The following is a 19,340-nucleotide window of genomic DNA, read 5'->3' as shown; positions in this document are numbered from 1 at the left end:
CATGAAGCAAGGCATGGGCGTTGCTGCAACGATATACGAGCGCAATGCCAACCCCACGAGTCGAGTCGAATAACACCTTTGAACGATGTAGGGGCGAACAACATCTATACGGATGGCCACCTTATGTCGTCGAGATTGATGCGTCAGCGATCGCACGCAGCTCTCATTGACGATATCGACATGGGCTCGTCAAGGTCATATCGAGAGCGACCTCCTGGCTCGACATGTCATTTTCTGGAGATTCCATGCATCCAATACACCTTTGCCTCCCACTGATATCTGTTGCGTATGGCAGGCTCGGTCACAGATGGCCCTGCTCGTCAGCGGGTTGGTTCATGCAAAGGACGCTGCTGAACGGTAGGGCAATCATCCTCTTCCCGCAGCGCGAACGAATGCCCGTCGTGTTGTGTGCCCCCCCCTGAAAAAGATGGTGAGCCGGATACTTTGGAGTGGGAGCTGAACCATGTATCCGGATGACCCCGTAACGGTCGGTGGGGACGGAAGCAAATGTCAACGGCACCGACGGCGTCGCAGCAACGCGACGACGCGGCGGAGATTGCGTTCGCTCTTAGCTTGATCCAGGCAGACCTTATTTCGGCGAGCGAGACTGTCAGTCGGTCGTCTCTGGAAGAGTGGTGGGGCCGAAGAGCTCCGCTGCCATCCGCCGCGACGACCGGGCCACGTGCCACATCGATCGTCGACACCTGGGTGGCAAATGGATGGATCGAAGAGATCAAACCTGTGTCTTTGTCTACGTCGACACCACCAACGTACTCCCTCCGCCTCTCGGCCCACGCGCTTGGACCGTTGGCAGCACGACCTCCTCGCAGAGCGGGAGACAACTCCGGCATGTCTTTGCCCGACGACAGCACCTCCATGCATGCCAAAGCACGTATGGTATGACCCATTGAATTTTTTCTTCTATCGATGGTCATCCCGTCGATCTAGGGGGCGCTCTTCGACGCAACGTTCCCATCCCTCGGCCCAGCCTCCAAGAAATCCTTCACCAAACTACATGACCCGACCGTGATATTGTACGCCACAATGGGCCTTCAGTTGGTCGTGTCCGGGGCGGCGACAGTCGCGACGTTTTCTCGGGACATGAAATCAATGGGCGTAGACAGTCAAACCCGAACGATCGTGACGAATTACTTAGCCAAGTCCATCCCCACCACCAACTTGATTCACCAGCCACTGCCCCACCACTCTCTCCGGCCCCTCGCTTGATGGACCGACCCCCGGCTGGTACCTTTCCCCATGTTTATTTGGCTTGTTAGTCGTGCTCCGCGACGGTCTCAGTTGGATGAACCAGTCGGGCAAGCTCCAGCGAGCTGACAAGGCCAATATCTTGGTGGAACGACAGCTTGATGAAAGTCGCCAACGGTGGCGTCGACACGTAGCCATTCAAGTAGGTGGCAAACTACATCCAACCATCAGAATCAAACTTGTTGGAATGATCCGCAACTTGCTTGTGCCTCCCCCCTCATCTCTCGATATTTTACCTTGGCGTGGATCTTGGCAAGCAGGCCCTGGCGCTTGGACACGCCGCCGCCCAGCACAATCACGTGGGGCGACACGGTAAGCGTCAAGTTCACACAAACGTGGGCGAGGTAGTGGGCGACGACGTCCCACACCGGATCCGAGTCGGGAATCTCGTGCAATGCGGTGCGTTCGACTTTGGTGCGGGCAGCGATGGCGCCTGACGCCGCCATCCCTGCATGTGGATGGAAGCATCAACCAGAAGCAAAGAACGGCTTGTTCATGGTACCTTCGGCACAGGACGAGTGGAATGGACACAAGCCTTGGAAGTTGGTAGCGATGTCCGCGGTTGCCAACGGCACATACATATGCCCGGCTTCCGGGTGCATGTTGCCATGGACAGCCTTGCCATCAATGCACACACCAACACCGATGCCTGTGCCAACAGTAATGTAGCACACACTTGATACGCCAGGGCCGTGGCCACCAAAGGAAGCTTCAAACAGCGCCGGCGCGTTGACATCGGTCTCAAAGTTGATGGGGACGCCACTATACTTAGCCCGAAACTTGCCCACGATGTCTAGGCATTCATGTACGGTGTGAGGTACTCATCTCAAATGTGTCGAAACCTCTACGAACTCGTGTTAGCCCAGTGTGGCTTGGGGGTTGTCGTGATGCAGCCGTAGGTGTTGCTCGTAGGGTTGAGATCCACAGGACCAAATGACGCGATGCCTACAAGTCGCCGTCACGTTGACTGCAGATCAAGTGCGCGGTGCACAGCAAACATCCCGCGCTGTTACACAGACGCACCGATCGAATCAAACTCTTGCATATCGAGCCAGGCGAACGCCTTGGCAATCGTTTCGTCGGGAGTCGTGGTGTCGATGCGAGTCCGTGCCACGATATTCAAAGGATTGTCGTGCGCGATTGCAATTGCCCACGTCGTGCCTCCCAGCTCAACCTACATGCTCGTGCATCAATTGGGTCCGTGTCTGGCGCCAGAGGATGGTGCGGTACCCCCGCAAACCTTCGTCCTGCTTTCTCCGCCATGTTGTTGCAATTTCTTCGTGAGCTTCGGTGTATCCCGAAGCATCTATTCAATATTATATAATTTCGTTCATTTATGCATTAAAATTGCTTTTCAACTTTCAATGCGGCACAAGCTCTCTGTTGTGGCGGGAAACTCGAGCGCTGATCAAGCGACGTTCACGCGGCTTAGACCTGGTCGCGAGCACCGCTCCGCCTTGTGAGCATGAACACAAACACATTGTCGTTGTCAAAGTTGAGTCCCGTCATGGCGTCTGTCGAGTACAGTTGGATCGAAAAGAGCTTGGCCAGGCCAAGGAAGACCTGTTCTTCGCGTCTAGACGGGGCCGCATACACGACGTTAGTAGGACAGCCTTATCTTCGAGATGATTGTAGACTTGTTGTAGCTGCGTACTCGGGAATTCGTTGCTTGTACGCTAAGAGCACTCGGCTGCCGCTCGTGGTCATATCAATGAGAGATTGGACAAAATCGCCAAACACAGATGGCTCGTACAAACAATCGGCGCACAGAACGAGGCCAAAGGAATGCTTTTGGCTCGGTGGCGCAGCCCCCCTGCGCGAAGCAAGCCACGAGTGAGACAGGTGATGGGTATGCGGAAGCCTGTACCATTTGAATTCGCGCACCCCCACGTCGAGCGAGGCAAACACGGCCGGATGGTCTTGAACCGCTCGTTGGGTATTCAAACGTGCCAGCGGGAGGATCGAGTTGAGGTCCGTCAACAATAGCGACCGAGGCTTGAAGAAGGCCGCTGCCAAGCTGGCCGCGCCGCTGCCGCATCCCATTTCAAGTACATCCTGACCAAGGACGAGTTCGGGATGCCGCGACAAGGTCTGGACCAGCGCGCGTCCCTGTGCTGTGGTCAAAACTAGGACATCGATCCACTTGTCCACTTACACAATTCCAGAGGACTCCGCCGACACCAAGCCCCATGTCTTGGGCGATCGTGAGCCGCGCATTGTTGGACGTGTCGACAACGACCTCAATCTCCTTTCGACTGGCTTCTAAATAGTTTACGCCCAACGTTGGTGTAGCTGCCTTGGGCCGCGCGAAGAGCGGCGACGCGGCGGGCGTCCACGCCACAAACGGCATGTTTGGATCTAACGGCAGTACCAAGACAGTTTCATGTTGCATTTGAGCTAATTCGATTTCTTGGCTTTCGCCAGCGACACCAACAGGGCCACATCGACCCCCGAGGTTTTGGGACTCACGACGGCGGCATCTTTTGCAGCGCTTTCGGCAGGTAGGCAAGAGTTGACCACACCCTTCGTTGCGTCTACCTGTGGAGATGGCACGCCCTCCACGGCACCATCGATATGGTGTTTGCTGTGTTTCGCCAGGTGAACCAGGTCATCCACGCTCTGGCTGCTCACAACGGTGGTGTCACCTCGATGAGTCATGTGCTTGGCCGAGGCGATGGCGTCCCGGACAATAGGCACAATGAGTTCGGTGGCATACCTAGGCAGAGTGTCGTCACACCACAGGATGACATGTGGTGCTCGGTCACTGACTTTGCCAAGTGCTCACCGACGGCTTCCCCAACACCTCGCGCCACGTGCCCCCCCAGACGGCCTCCCATCGCGCCTCCCACAACCTCGCCCATGAACCCGCCCGCGGCAGCGGCCAAATTTGGCGCCCCATTCGACTTGTTCGACCGACGGTTGGATGACATGACCACGTCGAGTGGAAAATTCATATCCCACGGCAGGCTCACGCGTGCCCATACTGGGAGAACCATGTGGGCAGCAAGGGCCTCCTCAAGCTCGGCGCTCAGCAATGCTCCCAGCTGCGGCAACGGCTCGACCTAACCACGGCTCGTTGGTGTCGAAAGATGCTCGCGGTTTGTGTACTTGTGGTGGACAACTCGTGACGGATAGATGGAATGTCGGGGTACGGTCAAACGCAACCCAGCCGAACCCTGGGTCTCGAGATGGCTCGGGAACAAACAGACGAACTCTACACGCAGGAGTTCGCTCGATGCGTAGGGGGGACATGTCGTACCGGCACTTGAACCCCCCGACGTGAAGTCGAAGGGATAGCGTAGTTTGGTGATGCACAAGGCTGGACAGGGTCACCCGCGTTTGCACATCGATAGTGCCGTGTCCATCGTACTCGATGTTGGCAGAAGCGCACTAGGAACGAAGTCGACTTTGTGGCCAGGACAGCGGACCGTACGGCACGTACCAACTCGTGCGGCTGCAGGGTGGGATGAAGAGCTAGGTCGGACACCCGCGGTGGATGCGAGCCAAGGACTAGGTTCGTGATGCTGACGCTGTCGATGACTTTGACATCGACAGCCTTGGCTTGCACCATGCGCTCCAACTTCCACGCCAAAGTCGCCAGCAGCTCGGAATGGGTCCCGTACTCGTCGAACCAGCGACCCAGGACGAGATTGAGCCACGAAACATCGACTGAAGTCGTTGTGTGCGATGGAGCCGAGGCAAAGGCAAGGGAACCGGCCTCGGCCACTCCATGCAACCGCTCCGCTTCCGTGTCGTCGACAGCATTGCTGTGTTGCAACATCTAACCGTAGGCCGTTCGTGTAAGAGATGGAGCGCTAGAGGTGAACAGACCAACTGACACAAGTTGTGTCGGGGATGTAACCAAGCCTGAAGCGTCGATACGCTCAAGTAAACCGACGGAGAAAACAGACAGCTTGTCACTTGTACAACAAGGTCCAAGGGCATAGTTACGTGAGCGCGAACGATGGCTGAAATGGACTGGAGGGCGCGGAATGCTCGTCAGTGGACGTTCATGAAATCTTCTGGCAACTTACTTGCATGATCACGCGTGGCGTTTTGCCCAGCGCTGCATAGGCCTCGGCAAGCTCGGTGAAGGCCGACTTTGGGGTTTCGCCATGCAGATCGATGCCTACGCTAGTCGTTGGGCAGCCTCTCCATGGGTTGGTGGATCTCTACCTTGAATGGCATGTTCAAGCCGCTGCATGTTGTCCGGACGGCATAAGCAGTTCATCAAGTGCGTAACTTCGCAAGAAGCCAGGAGCAGCTTCGTGGTGCCAGCAAGTGCGTCGAGCAACGCCAAGTCGACCTGGCTGCTGTGCTGCAGTTTTTGCGTGGCCATGGCTCGTGCAACTGGATCCGCGAGGATGACTTTTAGCTGTGTCCACTCGTCCAACGTGAGTGGCCGGGAAGCTATACTTCGGGAAAGAGCGGCCAACGCCCGCCATTGTGAGGCATGCTCGAGCCGAACACATCGTTTGAAATGGAGGTGTGCACGACGACATTTCGCCAATTTCAAGGCCGTGCGGAAGACGGGGTCGTAGCCAAGGCAAAGCGTCGCGGTGACTCCAAGTACGCACCCCATGGCCACCGCGGCCAACATGGCCATCCACCACAACATCCTGGTGAAAGGAGAGAGTCGGTTTCAGACCTCCACCATCGACTGAATCGAGCAACCTGTAACAGCACAATTTCCAGTCGTGTCACTGGCAGCGCAGCGACGACGGAGAGTGCGCAGCCCAACACTCGATCAACTCAAACTGCTGGGGTGATTCATGCCAACCCGAGCGCATATTATGTTGCTCGCCATCATAACACCAATCGACCACTCGGTGAATAAGTTGAAGCAGGGCATTGTGCCGAACGGCGACAAATGCAGTGGCGGCGACAGTCACCGCCGACGAGGTCGACGCAGCATTTGAGACCTTAGGGGCCGTGGTCGTGGCTGTAATTGGTGTCGTCACGGCGGCTTCCGCCTTCTAGTCCGCGACACCACGGCGGTGGTGTTTCCTTTCCCTGAAGGGCCTGGTGCTGATCTGGACAAAGCTTGTCAGGCGTACTTGGGGCCGTGGTTTTATCACCAGACACCATCATGGTGCCCACGGTCCACGTGCAGCAAGGATCGTCCTTTGCCGTTGGAGGCGTCCGTCGATGTCAGAGTCAGCCTTGCACAGTACAGGGGTCCACTTGCCCTCCCCCCGCCGACCGAAGCAAGACCGAGCGCGTTGATCGGACCACCCTGGACGGGCCCTCGTGGTCGATGCCAGACGTACCGGGCAGCTTGTCGCCGTTCGAAAACTTTACGATGATCTTGTAGGTACTGGCGACGGACACCGGAGGGAAAATGAAGCTGACGAGTTGAACAATGGTTTGCTGATGTGCTATGCACGAAGGCAGACAATGGGGGAATGACGTTGGAGCGAGGACTAGCGGAGAATGCAATAAGCGGGCGCAGGTGCTTGAAGTGGCTAGATGGCACCATGCTAATGCTATCGATCGCCGCCACAATCGTCACGATCGTAACGACATTTGGCCGTGGCGAGCGCAACAGCAATTAAAGAATGACCCCGCGAATTGACGATGGAGGCCTTTTTGGTGTGCATTGTATGGCTTGGTTTGGGACATCGCCTCCCGTGGGCAGTCAAGGCCCAGGTATGGAAGGACAGTGTGGTGACGTTGGGATGGCGTTAGCATAGTGCCATCTAGCCACTTCAAGCACCTGCGCCCGCTTATTGCATTCTCCGCTAGTCCTCGCTCCAACGTCATTCCCCCATTGTCTGCCTTCGTGCCTAGCACATCAGCAAACCATTGTTCAACTCGTCAGCTTCATTTTCCCTCCGGTGTCCGTCGCCAGTACCTACAAGATCATCGTCGAGTGTCCCCAACGGCGACAAGCTGCCCGGTACGTCTGGCATCGACCACGAGGACCCGTCCAGGGTGGTCCGATCAACGCGCTCGGTCTTGCTTCGGTCGGCGGGGGGTGGCAAGGGGACCCTTAAGCTGTGCAAGGCTGACTCCGACATCGACGGACGCCTCCATGCCCCGCGGTGACTAAAGTATGCGAATATCATTGTCCGTAAGGAGCCCTTCGCACTCCAAAAATAGTTGGCAGGTGATTTGCCCAGTCGAGCTCCTTCATGCGCAATGAAGAAAGCGAATGACACGATGTTGCAGGCACGCCCAAGCGAGCCTGCCGCCATCGTCCCCTCTGTCGCCGCAGCAAACTCCTCTGTGTCATCCAATCCTTCCATCGCTGACACGACTGCAGATGTCTCCGGACTTCCATCGTTGACAAGTTCCTTCACGGACAAGAACACTTCAGCATCACTGCAAGCTCCTGGCATGAGCACAGCGCATCTTTCGGCTTCACGCGAAGCACCATCTAGTTCTGTGAAGAATGCATATGCCGAAACGGAACCGACGGACACATCCAAACCAGCCGTGACGACTTCTAAACCCAACGAGAACCCTCCACCTTCGTCAACTAGCTCGATAGGCGGCTACGGCATGCAGCCACGACTGCACGTTCCGAGTTCGATGGCCACCGTCTCGGCCGCAATCCGGGACTATGTCGCTGAGATCGAGCCGGAATCGATTGCCGAGGACTTGTCCCTCCACCGTCGCATTCATCATGCCGTCGCCCATCCTTCGTTGGACTCGCATGTCCTGCTCTTGCCTTCCACGTCCCTTTCTACGGTCAATTCGCTCCTCGACGATGCCTTCAAGCATTTGACTGCACTCACTCCCGCCGAAGACATTACGCTCAAGGACAAGTACCACGACATTTGGGCCGATATTGAAGCTGACCGTGCCAAACACCATCGGGACTTGCTCACGAGGCACATGCACGCGTGGGCGGCAACGGCAAAAGGTCGCCACGCAGCTGGGCGGCTCGGCCAGCACGGCCACCAGCGCCGAGTCGTGAGATGTTTTCACGCGTGGCGCCGGCGAAGTGCGCAGCGTCGTCGTGCTGCCGTCAAGTGTTCATTGGCCATGCGAGCCTTTCAAGCCCGCGCGTTTCACGCGTGGATAGCATTGCATATCAGATTGAAACTTGTACGTGGTGCGGAAAGGAATGCGCTCTCTGACCGAGATTTGTTTGGCCACAGGTGATCCGCAAGCACGGGGACGCTCGCCAGCGGCGCTTCAAATGCATTTTCATGGCATGGCGGACCCACGTATCGCGCCGACGTGCTGTGCAAAGGATGGCCGACAGACAAAACAGGACGACCATCGAGGCGTGGTTTCACGAGTGGAAGGCTGCCGCGGCCGTCCGAGGCCAGCAGCGCAGATCTATTCATCGCCTCGGTCGGACGATGGCCAGCGCCCAAGTCGCACACTGCTTTTTTCAGTGGACAAAACAGGTGACTCTGATGCAGGTGGCTGACGCGCTTCGGACTCGCCGCGACCAACGGACCCAGGACGTCCAGCGGACTGTGTTGCAGCGGTGGCGGCGACGAGCCAGGCTTGTTGTTGTCGCTGGCCACCGATTTGATACATGCCAGCGTCGGCAACTCGCCGAGTGCTTCCGTGACTGGAAGGACCGATGGCACCAGTACCGCACAATCAAGCCAGCTACATGGACATGCGAGACGGTCGGATTGTGGTTGGGGGCGGTGTTTCAGCTTCCTCTGGACGCCGCTCGTGCATGCCAAGTCTCCGGGCACGAACTCATGTCGCTACCGTCTCGACTCGCACAGTCTCCGCTGCATGCGCGGGATCCTGTCCTCGAACGCCTGCTCCCGACCCTTCCGCTCTTCTTTTGTTCGGCAGACCACTGCCTGCAGCTCGTCGACGCCATTGCGTCGCTATCGAAAACAAACGCGACGCGGGTGTCCAAGGATATTCAAATGCAGCACCGACTAGCCAAGCTCGAACGTGTGACGGATTTTCTTAGCCTGCGGTACAACCATTTTTCATGAGTCGATCGGGATGGACATGATCGAAATGGTTTCAATGCCCTGTAGCCACTGGTGCGCCCAAGACCGGGAGCTGATCGCGTACGTCCGGCAGCTCGATGCCCTCGGCATGCACTCGTTCCTTCAGTTGGACGGCGAGGACTTGGTGGCGGCTCTCAAGTGTCATCGTCCAGAACACGTGTCGCTGCTCGTGGCGGGGCAACAGCGGCTTCGATCTATCCAGGTGAGTAGTGGCCGCAGTCCACTCCAGGCGGCTCAATCTATTCCGAGCAGGCCACGCACCCCAAGTTAGTGACGTCGCCAGGCGACCCGATCGACGACAGTGCCTCGTTTAGCTTGGCGTCGTGGCTGGATTCGATGCACCTGAGCCAGTATGAGCCAGCGTTTCGCCGGCACGACATTACTTCCGTCGCTCAGCTGAGCCGCCTCACCCACGACATCCTCCGACACACTCTCCGCATCCAATCGAAACTCCACCGCGACCGAATCCTCGAGTTTGCCGCCGACGTCGCCGCCAGCCATAACCAGCACCATCGCGTTCGCCAAGCGCCCGCCTTTCGGCTGAAGCTTGCGCTATCCCATGTCGACCAGCCGCCACCACGATCGAACCATTCGCACACCGGCACGGCCTCTCCGAAAATGGCCATGACCTCCGCAAGCCTTGCAAAGCAAGTGCGGACACTGTTTTTCTCCATCTGCCGATGGTTGGAAGGCCAGAGCCCACCACACCACGCCACTTTAGATCGTCTGTACGCAGCAATGCAAGCCGCGTCGCATGGCCATATCACCAAAGCGAGCTTCGCGCATGGCCTCCGCGCGCTCAATGCTGGGTTCACCAGCGCCCATGTGTACGGCGAGTCATCCATGCGAGGAACTTGTGCGAGCTGTGTGGAATTCTATACATGCGTGCTGTATATGCGTGGATGATATCGTGGCTGAACGTGGGTGTATGTAGCCACGCAATGTGGGAGACCATACCGAAAGCCAAGACAGACGGCCGCGTCGGCTACGAAGCGTTCGTTCGCTTCTTCATCGGTATCTTTGAGCAGCGCCGCGCAATGCTGCAGCTGGCCATTCAATCGCTGGGCGGAGGGCGTCGGGAAGGGCATCATGGAGAATCAAGTCAGGACGGTGGGCAATTGTCGCAGCTTCTCCACGCGCTAGCTCGTAGCGATGATATCTTGGCCCGCGCAGGGGTCATCGTTGCTTCATGAGCGGCATGACGTGTGAGAAGGCAGCATAACAGAAATGGCATCAAACAGACTCGTGGAAGTCGATGGAAGGGTTGTGGATTGTGTGGTATTGAAGTGTAACAGCAACGTCATTTATGCATGGGGGTTCCGCAACACCAAGATGACCGAGTCCCCACGGAGAAACATTTTGCTGATGAAGCGCTCGACGTTCTTCGGCTTGCCCTTGCCCTTCGTGGACTTGGGCACTTCGGTCCACATTTCCTTGACATTTTCCAAGACCCTAAGACGAGAGCAATCGCATCAGACGAGTGCGAAGTCAATGGGGTATGGGGCGATTGCGCGGTACATGTTGCAATGTCTGTCAAACGCCTTGACGCGGGCCAATAACTTATGATTGTTGCGCACGTTGATGAGCACTTGGGAATTGTTCTTGACGCTCTGCATCAACACAGACAGCGGGCCGGTCAGGAAGTCTTCTTCTTCTTCCTTGGTCCCGCGCTTATCGTCAATGCTACACAGATCCATACATCAGATACATCCCCGCCCCCGTCATGTTCACGCAGCGCTCCACCTACGTTGCCATCCTGTGGAGATCCTGTGGGAAACTCAAATTCGCCCTGTTGTTCTCCACCCTTGCTTTGCCCCAGATTTTTGAATCGAGGTTCAATTTAATACGCTGTACATTAAATTATTTTTACTAAATATGACGGTTCATTATATGCTTATATGCTATATTTGACTTTGTCAATAATAAATCGTTTCCAACGTTTGACGAATACCCTATATTTGGATAACCCCGACAATGCATACGATCCAAAACGCATCGTGATATACTGAGCTTTTAAGAATCCTCTATAAATAAATATATGCAACCATCGCTAGACGAGGCTTGGTTGGCTCGCGCGGCAACTCCGAGCCGAGTCGGTCGGTAACTTCAATATCTCCCACCACTGCCGCCATGAAGGTCAAGACGATCTCGCGCGTGGAGCAGACGTTCACGCAGGAGCTAGCGACGGATCGAACTAAGATTCACCGCAACTTTGACCCCAAGTTGCATCCGTTTGAACGTCCACGTGAAGTACGCGCATCATCCCGACCGTTCGCGTGGATTGTCATGTGCCTTGTCTGTAGTATACGCGAGCGCTGAACGCGGTCAAGCTTGACAAGCTCTTCGCCAAGCCTTTTGTGGGCGCATTGGACGGTCATTGCGACAGTGTGAGTTGCTTTGCCACGTCGAACAAGAGCTTGGTCCAGTTTGTCAGTGGTGCGTGCGACGGCGAGATCCGGTTGTGGGACTTGCCTCGGCGCAAGTGTGTCTGGTCGGTGTACGGCCACGGTGGTTTCGTCCGTGGGCTGACCGTTGCGCCTGATGGAAACACGTTCTTCTCGTGCAGTGAAGACAAGTCAATCAAGCAGTGGCGCATGGCGATTGCGAACGAGGACGACTCACCGGAACCGGTTCAGACGTTCCATGGCAAGGAGTCGTTCATGTAAGCTGATCTGTTTCCATCTTCGCGCATTCACGAAGTGTCCTTGTAGGGGCATCGACCACCACTGGTCCAACACGACCTTTGCCACGTGCAGTTCTGTCGTGCAAGTATGGGACCACAACCGATCTGACCCGATTCACCACTACTCGTGGGGCGCCGACTCGATCACCAGCGTCAAATTCAACCCTGCTGAAGTACGTGTTGCTGTCTTCGTTGTACTTTGAGGTTGTCGCTACTGGTGATGGCATCTTCTTTGCCATCTCGTGTATGGAATGGCCTGGTTTGTCGGGTTGTGCTAGACGGTCGACAATTTCCTACTCTCGTTTCGCATTATATGGGTGTCGACTGTGCGGCAGTGGCTTGAGACGTCTTTCTGGCGGCATCTAGGCGAGCTTGCTGGCGTCGACGGGGTCGGACCGCGCCGTTTCTCTCTACGACACTCGTCTGGCACAGAGCATGCGCAAAATTGTGATGGAAATGCGCAACAACGCACTTGCTTGGAACCCCATGGAGCCATATCACTTTACCGTTGCCAACGAAGACCACAACTTGTACACGTTCGACATGCGCAACCTTGACCGTGCCGTCATGATCCACAAAGACCACGTGTCGGCCGTGTATGTGGCGACATCTCGATCGATTTGTCTCGGCCATTGGGCGAGAGCATGCGGTTGATGGCATTATGTGGTTGTTGTTGTAGGATGGACGTCGCGTACTCGCCGACGGGCAAGGAGTTTGTAAGTGGGTCGTACGATCGCAGCATTCGCATTTTCAACGTCCGCAGCGCCAAGAGCCGCGAAGTGTACCACACCAAACGAATGCAACGGTGGGTCCACAAAATTGCCGGGTGGATGCACCGTGGAGATCTGATGGGAGGGCTTTTCCTGAATTGTAGGATCTTCGCTGTTAAGTTTAGCGCTGATGCCAAGTTTGTGTTGTCGGGCAGTGACGACACAAACATTCGTATATGGAAAGCGCAGGCGTCGCGCACGCTCGGGAAGGTAGGGCCGGTTTGGATGGCTGGACCTGATGGATCAATGCACTAGCTCAACCCACGAGAACGCAAGAAGCTCGAGTACAACGACGCGTTGAAGAAGCGATACCAGCATCTGACTGAAGTCAAGCGCATTGCCAAGCACCGTCACGTGCCCAAGGCTATCAAGAAGGCCGCAGCCGCCAAGCAGGAGGGCAAGGAGCGCGAGACGAAGAAGCTGGCAAACGTCCGGAAACATTCCAAGCCCGGCAAGGTGCCTCTCGTCGACATCCGCAAGAAGAGCGTCATTCGCCAAGTCGAATAAGTATTTTATGTCGCCACGCTTGTGGTCATATCGCAAACATCTCAAAATACGTTCCCGTGCGCTTCGATGGGCTGATCCTGCCAACGTCGCCCACAGCAGGCGAATACATACTCCTGTCCATTACATTTCGCCGTGGCGTTTAAACCAAGCTTTCGAAGTGATGCGGCTAGAGCAAACGGCCCGCTCGACGGGGTTATGTAGTAGCTGGCTCTCCTCCACGCAACTTGCATGAACCTGATTCTGGGCTCCTGCAGCTGGTAGCGGTCGTAGTTTCATGTAAATTTTTATCCAATCACAAAGACTCTTACGTTATTTTTGAGCCAATAAAAAGTATCGACAATGCTTCAACCAACAATATATTTGCACAAATCTATCAACCTCGATGTGGGTCGACTGGCCAAGGGAAGGTAGGTAGGTGGGAGCAAATTGTCTTGTTCCAATATCGATAGTTAGTTAGGGGGTTGTGGTGCATCAAGTCGACCACGTGATCTCGACTGGCTGCTGATTATCGACACTCGGCTAACATATTTCACCGACCCGTGGCATCCCGGAGGCGATGTGATGCAGTCCACACAACACACGTGCCCACACAAAAGCATCCGTTGAGGAAGGAGGCGCCACCAATTACTACGTGTGAATCCAGTCGAATGTTTTGCAGAATTTATAGGCGTATGGCTCGCGAGTCCTCAGTGGCCTTTCACACATTGAGTTGTTATATCATTGTTTGAATCGTGATTAGGTTGAGCGGACGGACTTGCCCAGGTCTAGTTGTGCTGCATGCCGGCCGCCACGGCAACGGCGACCAACGCGAGACCAGTCGACACACTCGACGATGGCTTCGGGGTTGTCGTCGGCGCCGCAGTCGTGGTGTCGCTCTTGCACCGGAGCGCCGCCAAGTCGGCCGCCGTGAAGTTGTTTGCCAACCCCGGGTGCGACGCAATCGTTGTGTTGGGCGTCGTCACGTTGACGTTCCACGTGCAGCACGGGTCCTGGAGCTCTTCGCCGTTCGTGGCGCCGTCTCCGTCCGAGTCGTTGCGACACAATTCGACGGTCCACGCATGCCCCGCCGCCGCGAACGCAAGTCCAAACGGTCCTCGTGGACCACCTCCGTTGGTGAAGTTGATGTGCCCGGGGGTTTTCACGCCGGGGATGTTCTTGCCGTTCGGGATCAGGAGCAAATACTTGGAATACGCGGCCACTTGCGTGGCAACTCCAAGAAGTACAATCAGGGTCGATTTCATTGCTGTGGGTAAATTGGAAATGTCTCATTTGCGCTGCTTTCACACTCTAAAAATACTGCGCCTCCATCTTGAGTGTGGAGGCGTTCACATGTCGATCAGTACGATGGATGCCACGGGTAACGCGCTACTTAATTTTAGATAGTCACGTCCGTAGACTCGCTCATCTCCAGACCAAGCTGATGTCGGTCTATTGCGCGCAACGTTGCAAGGTGTGAGCTCGACGGCCGACTTCGGCGACTCGATGCATAGGCATTACCGGTATTGCACCGATGCACTTTCATGTTTCATCCAAGCCGAATGTCACTTCTTTCCTGTGCTGGGCGTCATGTCGGCTCCTTAACTACTTACCAAACCACTACCGTCGACCCAACCCTAGTGATACAATGTCCACCTTGAAGGAACCACCGGGATGTGCTTGCTGGAGCACCAGGGTGCCTTCCACTCCAACACTTCCTCCGTGGCGCCGTGGCGTTTCCATATGACGGACTGCACGTCCGTTTGATGGCCAACTCGCTGCACACGCATGGGATGTCGCGAAGCGTCGTCTGGTGGACTACGCAGGTCAAAATAGACGCCACATGTCATGGTTGGTTCTCAAGTTAATTCCTGGACAATCTAGTAATACTACTGAGCAATCTCGACATCAGCGGCGACAAAGCAATGTCATTGGATAAAAGTGGATCGAATGGAACCAATCCATGACGACAAAATGGCTGGTGTCCACCACTATCGTACGAGACAGTCATAAAATCATCTAATTGCATGATATTAAACCCAAGTTTTATTTCCAATACTTGAGACAAGCTTCCTCGGGTGAAGACGAATAAAATATCGCCCATCTTTTTTATACGTGCTCCCATCGGCCACGTTTGCACCAGTCATTGCGTGGGCCGGTTGCCCGCCAGCCACCGCCGATGGCATTGCGAAACTTGCTCTGCCGCGTGCATGTGCCTGCCGAAAGACTACGATGCGACACAGCTCCCTCTACTGAACAACCGTGAGGAAATGCTGCAATCCGGAATCACTATATTGCACCACTGAGTCTTTTGCGTTTGCATGTTGTGTGTCGATTAGTGTTGTTGCGATGATGCAAATCTTGGACTGAGGCTTGAACCAACTAGCCGTGAAGTTAAGATATACACTATCACCCATAAAATGAGCAACGTGACCGTGTGTGTGTGTGTGCAAAGGGGCATGATGTCAACTACTTTGGTCCGTGTTCTTGATTCACATCTATTTGTGATGATTTCATCTCAAAGTGCTTACCCTTTGCCGCGCCTTCATGTCGACCGAGCGCGTGGCTCGCGCTGCTTCTTCATACTCCACGCTGGCAATCTTTTTGGCCCCGCTGCAAAGTTGGTCCTTATTGTAATTGGCCCCAGTACTTTTTTCAGAAGCAAAACCATCGAGCGATTCCTACGGATGCGGCGGGTGTGTGACGTCCTGCCGTATCAACAATGTCTTGCCGACATCTCTAGTCGTGTGTTGTAGCGTCTTGCATGCGTGTATTGAGCCGAGATTACAATCTATGCACCACACTGAATGCAATTACCCTTGCATCGTCGTGTTGAGAGCACACCTGTGTTTATGAGCTCACGTGTATTCCATCTGCATGTGCGTGCGTTCAAGAGAGATGAGACTTCGATGGATTCCCCTTCACGACCTCTGATGATGAAGATCCGTTAGATATCTGACTTGTGCGCTTGCTTGGACTGTGTGCCTGGGACGCAAGGATTATTGTTTTTACAGACCTGTTCTGAACTCCAATGTGGAATCATAACATGCATCACCATATGAGCGATCCCATCCTTCTTTCCGTGTTCGTGCTGTGTGTGTTTTGTGGTCGTCGTTGCCCCGGGAGTCGGTGGGTCTGCCACTGATCAACGAGCGAAATGGAACCCTCCTTTGGAAACGAGGGCGATGCCTGTGAGTTGGATTTTGGCAGGGTTTCTAGAGCGCGGTATCGCCCCAATGCATCTAGTCGTGCCATTCATGTTGGGACGTGTGTCTTTCGAGGACAATGATGAAACCAAACACCTCCTAAACTCAACCATGTTGATTTCAATTCTGTGTTATCATCCTGAATCCTTGACCGACCTACCAACATGTTCACCCGATTGTGTCGACCGTAAGACAGCTTGTAACCAGACTGAATGCAACCGCTCGTTCATGTGGCAACGGGAGCCATGTCTTCGAGGGCGTCGCTGTCCTGCCTCACACATATCTAGTGTACTGCCGTGATCTTGGCGGGGGAGGACCCTCCCTGCGTCCACTCTCACCGCAGATTGGGCCATGCCCATTTTGCATACGTTGGGTTCCGGTTGTCTCTGTGCTGTAGCACCGAGTCCGTCGCGGACGAATCATGGTCAACACAAGCGATGGGGCTGGAGCATCGTTGGGGGAAGCGAGTGGATGGGATCGGAGCAGATGCCACGACAGTTGTGCCAGGATGGATATGCGCCGAATTCGACGACGTCCGTAAATTGTGGGGTAGGAGTTACAGATTCCACGTGATCTCGTGTGAAAGGTCACGTCCGTCGCCGGCCATGATCGATGACGACTTGAAGTACGAGCCCTGCACCATCCACGATAGGGTCGTGTGACGTGGACTCGCGTAGGGAGCGCTATCGGCACGTATGGGCGTCCCTGGAAAAGGAGGAGAAGGCGGTGCGTGCGTTTCCCCGAGCCACTCGACTGACGACATGGATCTCTCATCGTGGTTGTGGCATGTAGCTGGCTTTGGAGAAGAAGAGCCTGAGCGACGAGTGGATCGTGATCGAAAAGTGCCAACAGTGTTACGAGAAGGACAGGGCGACGTACGTCGGACCCCATGTCCCATGGCCGTCGTCATTGGATCCGTGGACTGCCGTAGGTTTGAAGCGATGGTGCGCGCAAAGTTTGAGTTCCTGCCCGACGACGACGTCGTTCAGTTCAACATTGGCGGCAAAGTACGTCCGGCCTCCATCTCGACGCGACTCCGCACTCTCAACGCTTACGTCCGCTCTGCCCAGCTATTCAAGTCCACTGTGAAGGTGTGGACGCGCGACCGGTTCTCGATCCTGGCCCAGTTGTGCACGACCATGCCCAAGCTCAGTCGCGACGGCCGCGGCCACTTTTACTTTGATCGGGACTGGTGGATCTTCAAGTACATTTACGCGTTCCTGCGGGACAAAACGCTGCCGCACTCGCTCGATGTCCTCCGTGACTTGTACGGTGTGCTGCCGTCCATCCATTTGAACGACCCGCGTCTAGGTACTACGAAGCATCGTACTACCGCATCACGCTCCTGCGCCATGCCATCGAAGCGTATTTGAAGAACCAAACGAGTGGCCACGAAGCAGCCAAAGTCCACCACGCGTTTGTATCGTCCGACGAAATCTACCGTCTCCCGCATGGAACCACTCCAACGATGACGGAGCAGGAGTGGGCGATGAAGCGGCCACCTGACTCAAGCACTGCTGCATCCGAATGCAAACCTGTGCGCAGGCCGTCGATGACGAAAGGTAAAGAGCCCGAGCTTCGAGCGCCGCCGCATGTCCACCCATTCCGCCACGAAGAGACAAAAAGCCGACTAAACACGCACGTCCAGCCGCCGTACACTTTGCCGCACTACGACCAGCCACCGTACGATCCAGCTCTGGACTTTCTCGATCGACGACACCACTCCAACCACACCCATTTCCCCCATCATTCGAACCATCGCACGTCCGATTACGATTACGACCAGTCGGACCACCGAATGCCTTGTCGGGACGAGGACGACCATCTGCGCCGCAGAGGGGGCAGCTTCGGAGATGAGTATGGACGAGGAAGCGCCCCCCGTCGAGCGCGCGACGGCGACCGATGGCAGCACCCTATGGCCTTTGATTCCCGTCGAGACACGTACAACACTGACAACGACCGAATCCGTGATCGCCATGAAATGCATCATGGTGACTGGGACGTGAAGTGGCATTCGCCGTCTTCCACTATGCATGATCGAAGAAGGTACGAAGTCGACGTGTCTGGTCCGGGACACCACGACAGACGACATCGACATCCCCATAGCGATGGCAATCCAAAAATGGCACACCTGCACGGAGGTACGCCGCTGTCGCCACCTCTAGCCGACCCCCATGGATTCCTCTCCCGACGGAAAATGAGCAGCATGTAATGCAGCACCATCTTGGCATGTTGTACAAAAATTGATGGCTCAGGCAGACTAGTCCGCTATTTTGGAGGGACGTGAATTACGGAGGCGCATCGTGCAACCACCGCTCGTCTACAACACACGGACGTTGAGAGATGCCCAAAGTCCGCCTGACGCACCTGCACTGGGGCGGGATGGTCCTCGACGCATGCCAAGCTTACCCTGTCGACGTCGATCGGATGTGCTGAGTCCAATAAACGGCGATCGAGGTGACCCCAGACACGACATATCCAACGGAGGGATGCTGATCTGTCTTCGCCGCACGGCTAACGGGACTTGTGGAGGCCTTGGACGGTTGTACGGCGGCGAGTCGGGAATGTCCGCGCCCATCTCGTCGCCTCTTCCACCGTTGGAGAATGCTCGACGCTCAACTGCGTGACAAGATTATCATGTGTTTGTTATTCGTGATGGGAGAGGATTACATTGCGCCATCCGGATAAGAGGTAGGTCGCGACCTTTCGAGACACAACCCGACGACAGATGCGCTTCCTCGTACCGGTGGTCGCATAAACGGCATATCCACGATTGCTTCTGGCTCGCCTGCGGCCCCCTAGCATTCCTTCGACATATCGACACAGTCACGATGTGTAACCACGAATCAGTCCACTGGAAACCCCATCGGATGATTTTGACCACCAGAGGCATTCGGCCAGCGAGTCCTCAGTGGCCTTTCACACATTGAGTTGTTATATCATTGTTTGAATCGTGATTAGGTTGAGCGGACGGACTTGCCCAGGTCTAGTTGTG

At 55.6% G+C, this 19,340-nt stretch overlaps 10 protein-coding genes across 12 annotated transcripts; 5 read left to right on the top strand and 5 right to left on the bottom strand.

Moving 5' to 3' along the window:
- The first annotated feature begins 489 nt into the window (after positions 1–489).
- On the top strand, positions 490–1,480 carry H310_05629 (hypothetical protein). The gene is made up of 2 exons (XM_008870389.1): positions 490–897; positions 949–1,480. The coding sequence occupies exons 1-2, from the start codon at positions 508–510 to the stop codon at positions 1,225–1,227; spliced, it is 669 nt and encodes a 222-aa protein (XP_008868611.1). The 5' UTR covers positions 490–507; the 3' UTR covers positions 1,228–1,480.
- H310_05628 lies at positions 1,092–2,549 on the bottom strand. Of its 2 annotated transcripts, XM_008870387.1 has the most exons (6): positions 2,497–2,549; positions 2,290–2,440; positions 2,119–2,211; positions 1,769–2,059; positions 1,503–1,714; positions 1,092–1,420 (listed from the first exon to the last, which is right to left on the bottom strand). In XM_008870387.1, exons 1-6 carry the CDS (start codon positions 2,527–2,529, stop codon positions 1,274–1,276), a joined length of 927 nt encoding a protein of 308 aa, XP_008868609.1. In that variant the 5' UTR covers positions 2,530–2,549; the 3' UTR covers positions 1,092–1,273. The 2 variants fall into 2 exon arrangements, with proteins under 2 accessions (XP_008868609.1, XP_008868610.1); XM_008870388.1 differs by lacking the exon at positions 1,092–1,420 and having other exon boundaries at positions 1,423–1,714.
- Positions 2,550–2,593: 44 nt separating this feature from the next.
- H310_05627 (hypothetical protein) lies at positions 2,594–3,634 on the bottom strand. The gene is made up of 4 exons (XM_008870386.1): positions 3,422–3,634; positions 3,134–3,375; positions 2,921–3,079; positions 2,594–2,842 (listed from the first exon to the last, which is right to left on the bottom strand). Exons 1-4 carry the CDS (start codon positions 3,614–3,616, stop codon positions 2,695–2,697), a joined length of 744 nt encoding a protein of 247 aa, XP_008868608.1. The 5' UTR covers positions 3,617–3,634; the 3' UTR covers positions 2,594–2,694.
- Positions 3,620–5,906, bottom strand: H310_05626 (hypothetical protein). The gene is made up of 8 exons (XM_008870385.1): positions 5,443–5,906; positions 5,301–5,395; positions 5,098–5,244; positions 4,709–5,047; positions 4,526–4,656; positions 4,375–4,480; positions 4,036–4,328; positions 3,620–3,982 (listed from the first exon to the last, which is right to left on the bottom strand). The coding sequence occupies exons 1-8, from the start codon at positions 5,882–5,884 to the stop codon at positions 3,664–3,666; spliced, it is 1,872 nt and encodes a 623-aa protein (XP_008868607.1). The 5' UTR covers positions 5,885–5,906; the 3' UTR covers positions 3,620–3,663.
- Positions 5,907–7,377: 1,471 nt separating this feature from the next.
- On the top strand, positions 7,378–10,470 carry H310_05625 (hypothetical protein). Its single transcript, XM_008870384.1, has 5 exons — positions 7,378–8,319; positions 8,373–9,166; positions 9,231–9,405; positions 9,456–10,030; positions 10,138–10,470. Exons 1-5 carry the CDS (start codon positions 7,408–7,410, stop codon positions 10,394–10,396), a joined length of 2,715 nt encoding a protein of 904 aa, XP_008868606.1. The 5' UTR covers positions 7,378–7,407; the 3' UTR covers positions 10,397–10,470.
- H310_05624 (small nuclear ribonucleoprotein Sm D2) lies at positions 10,450–11,018 on the bottom strand. Its single transcript, XM_008870383.1, has 3 exons — positions 10,951–11,018; positions 10,722–10,886; positions 10,450–10,655 (listed from the first exon to the last, which is right to left on the bottom strand). The coding sequence occupies exons 1-3, from the start codon at positions 10,956–10,958 to the stop codon at positions 10,508–10,510; spliced, it is 321 nt and encodes a 106-aa protein (XP_008868605.1). The 5' UTR covers positions 10,959–11,018; the 3' UTR covers positions 10,450–10,507.
- Positions 11,019–11,225: 207 nt separating this feature from the next.
- Positions 11,226–13,283, top strand: H310_05623. Of its 2 annotated transcripts, XM_008870382.1 has the most exons (7): positions 11,226–11,453; positions 11,507–11,865; positions 11,915–12,059; positions 12,253–12,482; positions 12,566–12,691; positions 12,761–12,866; positions 12,912–13,283. In XM_008870382.1, the coding sequence occupies exons 1-7, from the start codon at positions 11,334–11,336 to the stop codon at positions 13,161–13,163; spliced, it is 1,338 nt and encodes a 445-aa protein (XP_008868604.1). In that variant the 5' UTR covers positions 11,226–11,333; the 3' UTR covers positions 13,164–13,283. The 2 variants fall into 2 exon arrangements, with proteins under 2 accessions (XP_008868604.1, XP_008868603.1); XM_008870381.1 differs by having other exon boundaries at positions 12,566–12,866.
- A 462-nt stretch (positions 13,284–13,745) lies between these two features.
- Positions 13,746–14,424, bottom strand: H310_05622 (hypothetical protein). The gene has a single exon (XM_008870380.1). The coding sequence runs from the start codon at positions 14,402–14,404 to the stop codon at positions 13,928–13,930; it is 477 nt and encodes a 158-aa protein (XP_008868602.1). The 5' UTR covers positions 14,405–14,424; the 3' UTR covers positions 13,746–13,927.
- An 866-nt stretch (positions 14,425–15,290) lies between these two features.
- Positions 15,291–16,587, top strand: H310_05621 (hypothetical protein). The gene has a single exon (XM_008870379.1). The coding sequence runs from the start codon at positions 15,560–15,562 to the stop codon at positions 15,893–15,895; it is 336 nt and encodes a 111-aa protein (XP_008868601.1). The 5' UTR covers positions 15,291–15,559; the 3' UTR covers positions 15,896–16,587.
- Positions 16,588–16,902: 315 nt separating this feature from the next.
- H310_05620 (hypothetical protein) lies at positions 16,903–18,969 on the top strand. Its single transcript, XM_008870378.1, has 6 exons — positions 16,903–16,970; positions 17,023–17,071; positions 17,138–17,220; positions 17,277–17,352; positions 17,416–17,612; positions 17,657–18,969. The coding sequence occupies exons 1-6, from the start codon at positions 16,951–16,953 to the stop codon at positions 18,555–18,557; spliced, it is 1,326 nt and encodes a 441-aa protein (XP_008868600.1). The 5' UTR covers positions 16,903–16,950; the 3' UTR covers positions 18,558–18,969.
- The last annotated feature ends 371 nt before the right edge of the window (positions 18,970–19,340 follow it).

The sequence above is a fragment of the Aphanomyces invadans genome (genome assembly GCF_000520115.1).
Source record: "Aphanomyces invadans strain NJM9701 unplaced genomic scaffold supercont1.9, whole genome shotgun sequence".
Classification (NCBI taxonomy): Eukaryota; Oomycota; class Saprolegniomycetes; order Saprolegniales; family Verrucalvaceae; genus Aphanomyces; species Aphanomyces invadans.
Note: the sequence above shows the minus strand (reverse complement) of the source record. Positions and strands in the feature narration are given on the sequence as shown.

Bases quoted from the DNA above. Each gene is read 5' to 3' on its own strand.
- H310_05628 (XM_008870387.1), bottom strand. From the start codon at position 2,529: ATGGCGGAGAAAGCAGGACGAAGGTTTGCGGGG. The intron at 2,441-2,496 runs GTACCGCACCAT...ACGAGCATGTAG, and splicing joins CAGGACGAAGGTTTGCGGGG to GTTGAGCTGGGAGGCACGAC. The intron at 2,212-2,289 runs GTGCGTCTGTGT...GGCGACTTGTAG, and splicing joins GCAAGAGTTTGATTCGATCG to GCATCGCGTCATTTGGTCCT.
- H310_05629 (XM_008870389.1), top strand. From the start codon at position 508: ATGTCAACGGCACCGACGGCGTCGCAGCAACGCGACGACGCGGCGGAG. The intron at 898-948 runs GTATGACCCATT...CCGTCGATCTAG, and splicing joins TGCATGCCAAAGCACGTATG to GGGGCGCTCTTCGACGCAAC.
- H310_05625 (XM_008870384.1), top strand. From the start codon at position 7,408: ATGAAGAAAGCGAATGACACGATGTTGCAGGCACGCCCAAGCGAGCCT. The intron at 8,320-8,372 runs GTACGTGGTGCG...GTTTGGCCACAG, and splicing joins TGCATATCAGATTGAAACTT to GTGATCCGCAAGCACGGGGA. The intron at 9,406-9,455 runs GTGAGTAGTGGC...TATTCCGAGCAG, and splicing joins AGCGGCTTCGATCTATCCAG to GCCACGCACCCCAAGTTAGT.
- H310_05620 (XM_008870378.1), top strand. From the start codon at position 16,951: ATGATCGATGACGACTTGAA. The intron at 16,971-17,022 runs GTACGAGCCCTG...GGACTCGCGTAG, and splicing joins ATGATCGATGACGACTTGAA to GGAGCGCTATCGGCACGTAT. The intron at 17,072-17,137 runs GTGCGTGCGTTT...TGTGGCATGTAG, and splicing joins TGGAAAAGGAGGAGAAGGCG to CTGGCTTTGGAGAAGAAGAG.
- H310_05621 (XM_008870379.1), top strand. From the start codon at position 15,560: ATGAGCAACGTGACCGTGTGTGTGTGTGTGCAAAGGGGCATGATGTCA.
- H310_05626 (XM_008870385.1), bottom strand. From the start codon at position 5,884: ATGTTGTGGTGGATGGCCATGTTGGCCGCGGTGGCCATGGGGTGCGTA. The intron at 4,329-4,374 runs GTACACAAACCG...AGCCGTGGTTAG, and splicing joins TCACGAGTTGTCCACCACAA to GTCGAGCCGTTGCCGCAGCT. The intron at 3,983-4,035 runs GTCAGTGACCGA...CACTCTGCCTAG, and splicing joins GTCGGTGAGCACTTGGCAAA to GTATGCCACCGAACTCATTG.
- H310_05627 (XM_008870386.1), bottom strand. From the start codon at position 3,616: ATGCCGTTTGTGGCGTGGACGCCCGCCGCGTCGCCGCTCTTCGCGCGG. The intron at 3,376-3,421 runs GTAAGTGGACAA...ACCACAGCACAG, and splicing joins GCGGAGTCCTCTGGAATTGT to GGACGCGCGCTGGTCCAGAC. The intron at 2,843-2,920 runs GTACGCAGCTAC...GGCCCCGTCTAG, and splicing joins TACAAGCAACGAATTCCCGA to ACGCGAAGAACAGGTCTTCC.
- H310_05623 (XM_008870381.1), top strand. From the start codon at position 11,334: ATGAAGGTCAAGACGATCTCGCGCGTGGAGCAGACGTTCACGCAGGAG. The intron at 11,866-11,914 runs GTAAGCTGATCT...GTGTCCTTGTAG, and splicing joins CATGGCAAGGAGTCGTTCAT to GGGCATCGACCACCACTGGT. The intron at 12,483-12,565 runs GTATGTGGCGAC...TTGTTGTTGTAG, and splicing joins AAAGACCACGTGTCGGCCGT to GATGGACGTCGCGTACTCGC.
- H310_05624 (XM_008870383.1), bottom strand. The intron at 10,656-10,721 runs GTACCGCGCAAT...CTCTCGTCTTAG, and splicing joins TTTGACAGACATTGCAACAT to GGTCTTGGAAAATGTCAAGG.
- H310_05622 (XM_008870380.1), bottom strand. From the start codon at position 14,404: ATGAAATCGACCCTGATTGTACTTCTTGGAGTTGCCACGCAAGTGGCC.